The 10659-nt window shown below is 34.6% G+C and overlaps 1 protein-coding gene and 1 non-coding gene across 2 annotated transcripts; both read left to right on the top strand.

Annotated features, from left to right (window-relative positions):
* The first annotated feature begins 503 nt into the window (after positions 1-503).
* Positions 504-2790, top strand: LOC103428602 (GDSL esterase/lipase At5g55050-like). Its single transcript, XM_008366721.4, has 5 exons — positions 504-845; positions 958-1097; positions 1600-1833; positions 1922-2165; positions 2355-2790. The coding sequence occupies exons 1-5, from the start codon at positions 578-580 to the stop codon at positions 2573-2575; spliced, it is 1107 nt and encodes a 368-aa protein (XP_008364943.3). The 5' UTR covers positions 504-577; the 3' UTR covers positions 2576-2790.
* A 6085-nt stretch (positions 2791-8875) lies between these two features.
* On the top strand, positions 8876-8998 carry LOC114824279 (small nucleolar RNA snoR86). Its single transcript, XR_003772420.2, has one exon. It is a non-coding gene; the product is annotated as a small nucleolar RNA snoR86 (small nucleolar RNA).
* Positions 8999-10659: the final 1661 nt, after the last annotated feature.

Here is a 10659-nt window from a genome sequence, read left to right as displayed (position 1 = left end):
AGTGGAATTCATATCTCGTGAATAATAAATTTGTAAACTAATTTATTTTCTATTCTTTGTAAATATATAGTTGTTTCCAAAAAAATTATAATCAAGAATAATTTGGTGGAATAAAATGTTTATCATCGGGGAAAACTCAATATTTATGTAAGAATTATGTAACCAAGAAAAGTAAACTAACAAAATCAACGAATATATCAACGGAGAAATTGGCAATGGTATACTCTAACAATTAAAACTAGAAAAAAGAATTAGTTATTCAAAAAAAAAAAAACATTTTGTATTAAAAAATGTTAATTCCTATGACAAAAGATTGATATTTTGGGAAGAGACAAACAAGAGTTGAGGAACAAATTATAGAATAGTTATGGTAATGACAATATTAGTGTCAGGATGAGAGGTTTCAGATGAGTGCTACTGCTCGAGCCCACACGGCAAAAATGTCTCCTTTTCATACGTACGCTCATCAACTTATCTCCCTCTATAAGATAACATCCATTTGTTCATCTCCCTCAAAACTATCACACAAAAACATCAAATTTTGAGGCACCTTTCTAGACACGGGTTGTCCATAAACATGGCTAAATGTTACACTAATGTTTTGCCTAAGGCTTTCTTCGTCATCGTCTTCTCTCTCTTCACTTCTGGTTTCCTCGTCGCTCTCTCGGAGGCTCAGATGGTTCCGGCCATATACGTGTTCGGAGACTCGTTAGTCGACGTTGGTAACAACGATTACCTAACAATCTCTGTTTTCAAGGCAGATTTTCCTCATAATGGGGTTGATTATCCTGGCAAAGTAGCAACTGGGAGGTGGGGTAATGGAAAAAATTCTGCAGATTTTCTTGGTAGGTTTAATATTTCAGTTAAGAAATCATGACAAACTGACATTATACATGTTGAGAGAACGAGAAGCATTTACGCTACGTAGTATATAATCTGTCATCTTTTGGTTGGCAGCTGAGAAAGTAGGGTTACCAACATCGCCACCGTATTTGTCACTTGTATCCAAGTCCAACAAGCGAAAAGCATCCTTCGTCAACGGAGTTAGCTTTGCCTCCGGAGGAGCTGGAATCTTCAACGGTTCAGATGAACAATATGTAAGCGAAATGTTTTCAGCACCCTTTCAAAAGAAAAATAAGAGTGTTTTTTTTATTAAGAACCCAAATCTTTTATTTTATATTAAGTGGGTGGGATCCATGTAACCCTACTAATGAAAGTTAGTGAAAGCCTTTTACAAGAAAACTTGGGTGTTATTCTGTACCACCTTCTTATGTAGTTCAAAGTGAAGTCCGCAAAATGTTGGCCACCCATCCTAATTTCAAAATCAGGAGAAATTTTTGTGTAGCGAAAATACTGTCACGTAATATTACTCTTTCACATTTTATAATAATTTGAATGAAATTGTAATACCATGTGGTAGTGTGTACTATATAATCTTACTTCTAAACAAGAAATTATGTTAAGAGGACCAAAATAGGAGAAATCTAAAATGTCACTAGGAATATATCTCAGTATCACGTGACTAGACGTGTGAAGGACAAATAGAATAGCTTTGTCCGACGATTTATGTCTGACCTGTATTGCTCTTTGTTGTCACAGCGTCAGGCGATACCCTTGTCTTACCAAGTAAACTACTACTCAGAAGTGCATCAAAACATTGGGCTACAACTAGGCTCCAAGGGCGCCAAGGACCATCTTTCAAAATCTCTGTTTCTCATTGTGATTGGAAGCAATGACATCTTTGGCTACTTTAGAAATTCCCAACTCCAAAATGAATACACGCTGCAGCAGTACGCCAATTTGATGGTATCGAATCTAAAGGAACAATTACAGGTATGAAGCACACATTACCTTAGCTCCATGCTTGCATAGTGAAACTTTAGTTGCACTTCAATGCTCTTCTTTCTTTGTTGTTTGGCAGAGAATGCATGCTCTAGGCGCGCAGAAATTTATAGTTATAGGGACTGGGCCGGTTGGCTGCTGTCCGGCGCAAAGGAATTCAAGTACAGGAGAGTGCAATGATGTTGAAAACTCGATGTCCGTCATGTACAATGAAGCCCTTAAGTCCATGTTGCAGCAATTGAAACCGGCGTTGGGCATAAGCTACACCCTCTTTGACACTTATACTGTCTTGACTAACATCATTCAAAACGCAGCTTCTTACGGTACTCATATGTTCTTTTCCTTCTTTACAAGAGGAAACAATCTATGGCCAATCCGTCAAGCATGTGTTGTCAAACCGTCAATTTGAACATATGCAGATCATGATAAGCTATATATTTTCCCGTGTTTGTAAGAACTAAAGGAAGAATTTGAAGTTAACTGACAAACCACAAATTTCGTATTCGATTCAGGATTTACAGAGGTTAGAGCTGCATGCTGTGGGATGGGGAAGCTTAACGCCGAGTTTCCTTGCACGCCAGTTTCGTCCTTGTGCTCCAACAGGAGGAACCATGTATTCTGGGATTTTTACCATCCTACACAGGCAACTCATGGCATCATAACGGATAAACTTTTTGATGGCCCTTCAAAATACTCATCCCCAATGACTGTGAAGGAGTTAATTGCTCAATAAAAACTCGACGAAAGACACCATCTTCTCGATATAATAGTCACCGTGTAACTAGCATGTCTAATAGTGTATAAATTGGCCTTCTTAGGAGGTTATACTTGGGATAATTAAGTTCATGTGCATTAAAGAGTGAATCAATGAAATTCTGTCTGTACCATCACAAAAGAAGCAAAGCATCATGACAGATTTTGAAAAGCAAAGGAAACGATTATATTCCAGCATCATCCGCCTTAAAGATAAGTTTGTTGTGATTTTGTGTTTTGAATTCAAAGATCTCCGTGTAAATAGGGTATTCAAAATACAAAATCACAACAAACTTATCTTTAAACTTATTCAAACTAAAACCTGACCTAGCAAACAAAATCACAACAAACTTATCTTTAAACTTATTCAAACTAAAACCTGACCTAGCAATCTTATCCTATGAAGAGTTTGTTTCGGAGCTGAGTTTCTGGTAAGATTGACTCGGTCTAACAAAAAGAAGTATCCAGCCAATGATTCAACCTTACTCTTGAATGGAGATGGAAAATACGTTCTCATCCATCGAACAGCAGAGAATGCTTCAGTCTGCATAATTGCCAGCCAGATACATCCGTTAATCTTTCTGCATTCATTCTTGGGAAAATTTTCTGCAAAGCGACGCACAAGGTTTCTTGAAAGGAGAAAATGGATAAAGAAACAACTTCCGGGGTTTAAATACTGTATTTCTGATGAAAACATAATACGGGCGGACATCACTGAGAACTATTCTAAACCATTAAGCCATCTCCAACCGAGGTCTGGCAAGAGGGCTCGTTTTAGCCTTCTGGTCCTTCAAGATATTAATATTTTAATAAACAGTATAGGATCATATTTGCCTTCGTCTCCAACCAAGGGCCAAAGGGTCATAGCGCCAAATATAATTTATTTTTTAAAAACTACAACTTAAATATTGTTTAAGTTTCATGTTGTTAAATGTTTTTTTTATGCTGTATAATTTTTATGTTGGTTAATGTTATTTAATGTTGTTTCATGTTACTTAATTTAATTTAATATTGTATAATGGCTTAGGAAGTTATAGGGAAAAAATATGAAACAAATTTTGTGAAATAGAAGTTATAGGAAAAAAAATAGAATTTAAAATAAAATGAAACAAATTTTGTGAAATAGAAGTTATAAGAAAAATGGAATTTTAAAAAAAAATATGAAACAAATTTTGTAAAATAAAAGTTATAGGAAAAAAAATATGAAAAATAGAAGTTATAGAAAAATTTTGTAAATAAAAAATAATAATAAAACTGTAAAAAAAAAATTCAAAGCATTCCTGTCGGTCAGGATTTCCATTTTTTCTAGCCAACCCTTTCCGATTTCATGGGGCCCTCTCAGATTCCACAACCCTCTGGCCTAGCCCTCGGTTGGAGACGATTTTCGAACTATTTTCGGCCATCTGGATCCTTCTTTTAAAGATGACCTTAAAGCCATTAACTACGTTCCACTAGTCAGAACGTCTAATCAAAACAAAGTCACATTAATTTTAGATCGTACCTGCAGAAGAACTCATGATGATTGAGTTCGAACTTTTGATCTTCTGTTCTCTTTGTTCCTCACATTTCTTGGTTATAATCATGGAAGAAAATATCCAAAATATCGTCGATATATCGGCGATATTTTCGTTTTTTTGAGTTACCGATATTTTAATGAGTATTCAATGATTTTTCGTCAATTATCGATAATATCGTCTAATCAAAACAAAGTCACATTAATTTTAGATCGTACCTGCAGAAGAACTCATGATGATTGAGTTCGAACTTTTGATCTTCTGTTCTCTTTGTTCCTCACATTTCTTGGTTATAATCATGGAAGAAAATATCCAAAATATCGTCGATATATCGACGATATTTTCGTTTTTTTGAGTTACCGATATTTTAATGAGTATTCAATGATTTTTCGTCAATTATCGATAATATCGCGATATTAGTTATAATATCGCCTAATATCGCGATATTAGTCCAAAAATTCCTAAAAATTTTGAAAAGTCTCAATTTTGAGCACAGAGGGGTTCGAACCCCTCCCACTTAACTCCTTAAGGCCTTAACCACCATACCACTTATGTTGTTGTGATAATATGCTACAATATTTATATATATTCTTTTGTTTTGAATTCTTTTTACAAGAAACAAATTTGCACATTTTCCAAATTTTTTTGTGGTATTATATTTTAAATTGTGTCAATTAATTACTTAGTCAATGGCATGTGGTTTTTAATTTTTCTATTTTTTATTTGGTCACTTACATGGTAGGGCTGGGAAAAATTCCGGAAAATCCCAAACCAAACCGAAAAAGTCTCAAACCCAAACCGAAAAATCCCAATCCAAAACCATCCTGAAGTTCGGGAATCCCATCTCGAAAAATACCGAAATTTTCGATATGGGATTGGTTTCCAAATCTCATTTGTTTGGTAATCCCGAAAAATACCGAAGTATTCGGTTTCCTATTGACTTTTGGGTTTTGGTTCTTGAAAACCATTGTCATGGTTGCTAACTACTCTTCAAAATACACTCACTCTACACATAGAGATGATGAAGATAGTGAAAATTTTGAACCTCATAGGAACTCTATGTGGTACTAAGTCACTCATGTATCTTACCATACAATGTATAAAGTGTAAAATATTGTACTAATTCATTATATATAAATGATTATGGTGTGTTTAGACTTCTTTCATTAATTTCTACATATTTTCTACACTCACAATGTTTGTCAGCTCGCTATATAATCAACTTGATAATGTTAAATCCATCATGCAATGCATTTCCTTCCAATTTTTTGTGATAAACTAATAGATAATTGACTAAATAAACATCCTGCAAAGTTTCAATAAAAATTTCCAAGTTTTTCTTACAATTTCCGTGGTTTCCATGTAATTTTTATCGATATCGATATTATCCCGATATTTCCATCGATATTTCCGTGTTTTCGGACTACCGATATTTCCGATATTACCGATATTTTCTTCCTTGGTTATAATATAATGAGCTTATATGAACACGTTTTTTAAAAAAAATGAGGTTTCACCATAAAATCAATTAGTAATATGGGAGTAGCCTAACTTACTTATAAGCCCATGCAAAATCTCTCATCCCATCAATGTGAGATTCATTCTCAAAACGTCCCTTCACGTGTGGCGAATTTTCAAGTCTAACATATGTACAACACAACGGGGTGATATGGAGCCCGTGTGACCGTTTGGCTTCACACGTGAGACAACATGCTCTAATACCATAAAGAAAGTTGAGATTCCACCATAAAACTAATTGGCAATATGGGGAGTAGCCCAACTTATTTATAAGTTCATGCAAGATCTCTCATCTCATCAATGTGAGACTCATTCTCAACCATTTTCACGAGAAGAGAGGCCAAAAGACGTTCAATAATTGTGTTGGTAACCGCTCCTCCTATCATGAGTTGGTTACAACAATTTCCTAAGAGCATCTCCAAAAGAGATGTGAAAAGATAAATGTCAAATGTTAATTTGATGGCTGACATGGCAATATTAGATTTTCTATTTTTCCATCCGATATGTTTTTTTGTTATAAATGATATTTGTATGACCCATTTTAAAAAGAAATCAATGAAAATAAATTTTCAAGATCTATAATTAGTTCATTAATGGGATCCACACAATAAAATAATTAAAAATTATTTGACATCACATTTTCTCATATGTCAAATTTGACATATAAAAACTCATATGTCAATCCACATAGGATTGACACATTGGTTGTAACTTGCTCCTACCTTCAAATTTGATTACATGACATTCTACATAAGATTTGACATCTCATTTGGAGATGGTATAAGAGGTTTTAATCACCTCTTAGTCCAAAATGAATTCACCAATTTCCTAAGAGGTTTTAATCACCTCTTAAACCTAAATGAATTGAAAACATGTCTCTATTGGATAATGCTAGGGAGACCAACTTTTTAAAACTAAATTTGCAAACCAAATGATGTGTCACCAATAAAAAATAAGCATGTTAATCAACATTTAAGTAATAATTCAATCATCAACATCTACACAATTTGGTTTACAAAATTCAAATTAGAAATTTAGTTTCCCTAGCATTATCTGTCTCTAAAACATTTAATTATAATTAAATGTATTTAGTCCAAAACTAATATTTGTCCAACTTATACATCAAGACATATATGTATATCAAATATAGTTTGCACTCACTCACATTTAAAAGTAAAACTCTTACATTCTCCCGCATGAGTGTGATCAAGCTATTCATATATGTTATATAAATAAAGGTGATCCCTTATTGATATTAGAATAGTATGACTTCCGCAACTAGTTATAATGATTCACTAGGCGCTTGATGCAAGCTACACGCATTTGTATTCTAAAATCACAAACCGATCTCATCAATTATAAAGTTATAGACTAAAGAACCTAAAAAGGAAGTTCGTTAGTACATTACAGCTCCCGCATGTCTTTGATCCCATGAAGTTAAATAACATACTTCATATTATTACTTTGCTAAGAGTAATATAATTGGGGAAACGACTCATAAAAAACTGTACTTTTTTGTTTACAAGAGAACAATGTGAGATTGAATCAAAACAACATAATATTTATAACATTGATTTTAATCAAATGAAACCAAAGCACCTTACTCCCACATTCAAAACAGATCGAATGATGGCTGTAGTCCAGCTCTCGGAACATGCCTATTAAAGCCTGTGACGTGCAAGACTTTTGTCCACGGATGAGCCTGCACCATATCAAAAGTGCCAATGTGTTCAATCTGAATAACATCATCTCTAACATTTTCTTGAACTTTGAGATACTTGATGTCCATAAGCCTCGAAGCATCCGATCTTCTATTGTTTTTGGTAAATAACACAGCCCACATATTATCACAATAAATCTTCAATTGCCTTTCCTTTCAAGACTTCCAACAACTTTTATATGCATAATAAAGTTCTTCATCCAGACACCTTGCCTCATGGTTTCGAAACACCCTATGTATTTAGATTCCATTGTAGAACAGCCATTATGCTTTGCTTTTTGCTTCTCCATGGAACTGAACCACCAGCAAGTATAATAACATATCCACTTGTCGACATTCTATCATAAACGCAGCCTCCTAGTTCAACATATGAATAACAAATCAACTCCAAACTACCTAGATGTTGGTATACCAACACATAGGACTGAGTTTTCTTCAGGTATCTCAACACTCTTTTTCCAGCATTCCAATGTTGAATACTAGGATTTGCTTGAGACCTTCTCAGAACACTTAATAAAAATGCCAAGTCAGGTATTGTCCACACTTGTGCATACATTACACCCCCTACCAAGGAAGTATATGGCTTGTTTTTCATAGCTTCAACTTCAAAATCAGTCACTGAACATTGGTTTAATGAGAGCTTATCACCTTTAGCTATAGGAAAATCGCCACCACTACTGTGGTCTGTGGGACCAAGATTTTCTAGGACCAAAGTAAGGCGGATCAGGATATGCATACCTTAGAAGTCCAGTCATGAACTCAACAGTCTCTGCTACGATTATGAGTATTTTTCTCATAGGGCTTTTGTTAGCTGAATAGGTTTTAACGCGACACCTATTTTGAGATGGTCATATCCTTGTGTGTGTTTTATTTGCGTCCTGAATGCGTTTAGTTTTGAATTAAATGAAACTTCTCACTTTTCTCCTTAGACTGGGGTTTTATACCATTTTGGGTTATACCATAGTGAGGTTTTGCGAGTTTTACTACCTATGAATTTTTTTGTACGTTTTGAGATTTGCATTCGCTCAATGTGCCAGTGACCTCATTAATTGTACTTACTTCATCGTTGAAGACCTAATGCATCATTTACTTAAGTGTTTGATGAGATTGTTAGATTTCGATTCCCGCTTATCCCAATTCTTATTTACTCCGATTCATCGTTTTCCGATTTCTTCCTATTTCGATTCGTAGTTAGCAAACAGGCCCAAGAATTTTAAACCCACAATATTTGTATTTGGGTATTGACAGCCGAAACCCAAAATTTTGATGGGTAGACTCGTCATTTCCTTCATGCTAGGGTTTCATCCTCCGTGCCTATAAATAACATTCCAATAAACGTTAGCCCGTCAAACAAATCGCCTCTGTTTATCCGTCTTCGTCTGTATTTAGGCTCCACTGCTTTTCTCTCAGTTAACTTTTCTGGGGTTTTTCTTTCGTTTTAGAGCTTTGTATATTTGTTTTTTTCGAAAAGTTTTGTTTGATTTTTGGTGCGAGAAGTGCTTTCCGTAGAAGTAGAAGCCAATTTGCAGAGCAAGGGCGTCTAATATAAAATTGGCGCAAATTGCATTGAAGGTTGGCGATAATAACAAGCGATTCTCCGTGCCTGTCAAATTTTTGGTTTTGATTTTGGCCTCGAACAAGTCGCAACATTCATTCGTTCAAACCCACTTTCTTCTTTTATTTTTTATTTTTACTTTAATTATGTAAATCACCTTTGTTTCATGTTTTGTGGAAATCCCGGGTGTTTTATTATACTTTCATCATCCAAAATTTGAAATCAATGTCTGATCCGTACTAGGTTTTTCTCTAAATAGAAGAAACAAATTTTATTTTTTATTTTTTATATTAATTTTGTCATTGGATATATTTATAAATTACCAAAATCAAGTCTTCCAACTCCTTAAATCTGATGGGGTATTTATTAAATGATAAAGCAAAACCTAATAATTTGTTTTCGGTTTGATGAATTTGTCTGTATAATTCGATGTCAGTCTATTTGTTAAATCATTGGCATCATCTGTTGGCACTCTTGAAAATTTATATTAATTTGGTTTTTTTAATATGTTGATATTTGTTATAAATGCGCAAAAATAGAGAGAATTGGAGATTGGGTATTATTGTTTTTTATTTACGTGTGACAGACAGGAGAAATGAATACATAAATAGTCATCGCCGGCACCCCAAACCCCGAAGTACGGAATTGACACCTGAAAAAATAGAGTCCAATAACACAAAAATACAAAATCACATTTTGCTGTAACAAGATCGAATCTTTTACGTTTAAAATGAGTACGATCTTTTACGTTTAAAATGAGTGTGGCATCTCTACGCGGATCTGGAACCGTGATCACAGAAATAGGAATAGAAGGAGAAGCCTCTCTAAACGGACCTAGAACTGTGATCATAAAAATAGGAATAGGAGAAGATATGAAGGGTATGGGATGGAGAGGGTAGACAATCCTCACAAAAAATAGGAATAGGAGAAGATAGGAAGGGTATGAGATGGAGAGGATAGAAAATCCAGAATAATTGAGGATTTTGAGTGCTGAAGATTTGGTCTCATATTCATTTTGAGTGCTGACGATTTGGCTTCTGCTGGAACATGGCCAAAATTCAGTTTTAAATTTTTTGCCCTTGCCATCATTTTGTACTACAGTTTACTTGTAAGTGTTGGTTCTCGTTAAAAGTAAATTTAAATTATATTATGGTTAGCCTATTGTGAGACTAATCTCATTCTTTTATTAAAAAATATATATTTGCCCTTGCTCGATAACTAGACATTTGTGAAGTTAGGAGGATCCTTGCCCGATTCTTTTTGTAAGAATCTTCTAATCATATCCGTTCATCGTACATCATCATTGTAAATTTTTTTATTTAAAATTGACAATACCTAACAAAAATTAGTTGCACAATATAAGATAAATGGATGTGATTAAACGATTCTCGAGATCCTCACAAAGAGAATCTGGTGAGGATCCTATCTCCTTGCAAAGTCAACCATCTTTACGGGATCGGGTCCTCTCCGGAGCTTTCACAATGGAGCCTGCGGACCCATTTAATCATGTCCGTTAGATGAATAACCTACGGCTAATAATTAAATTCACTTTTAGATGTTTGGTTCCAACATCAAAATCCGACTCTTTTCTCTCTACTTCACATAAAAAATTCCGGAACTTTCTCTTTGGCTTCCCTTTTAGCAGGCTGCCTCAAGCCTTCCTGTGCCAATCTTGGCGAGACAGCCCAAGCGACGATTTTCGATCCGAGCTATTTTCTTCTTCCCTGGGTTTAATGGGTTTCACGTCAAATACGGAA

The sequence above is a fragment of the Malus domestica genome, chromosome 03 (assembly GCF_042453785.1).
Source record: "Malus domestica chromosome 03, GDT2T_hap1".
Lineage (NCBI taxonomy): Eukaryota > Viridiplantae > Streptophyta > Magnoliopsida > Rosales > Rosaceae > Malus > Malus domestica.
The sequence above is the reverse complement of the archived record's forward strand: the minus strand, read 5'-3'. Positions and strand labels throughout refer to the sequence as shown.

What these genes read in the sequence shown, in the direction of transcription:
- LOC103428602 (XM_008366721.4), top strand. Translation starts at nt 578, where the DNA reads ATGGCTAAATGTTACACTAATGTTTTGCCTAAGGCTTTCTTCGTCATC. An exon ending in ACGGTTCAGATGAACAATAT is followed by an intron (nt 1,098 to 1,599) that starts GTAAGCGAAATG and finishes TTGTTGTCACAG; the next exon opens with CGTCAGGCGATACCCTTGTC. An exon ending in ATCTAAAGGAACAATTACAG is followed by an intron (nt 1,834 to 1,921) that starts GTATGAAGCACA and finishes GTTGTTTGGCAG; the next exon opens with AGAATGCATGCTCTAGGCGC.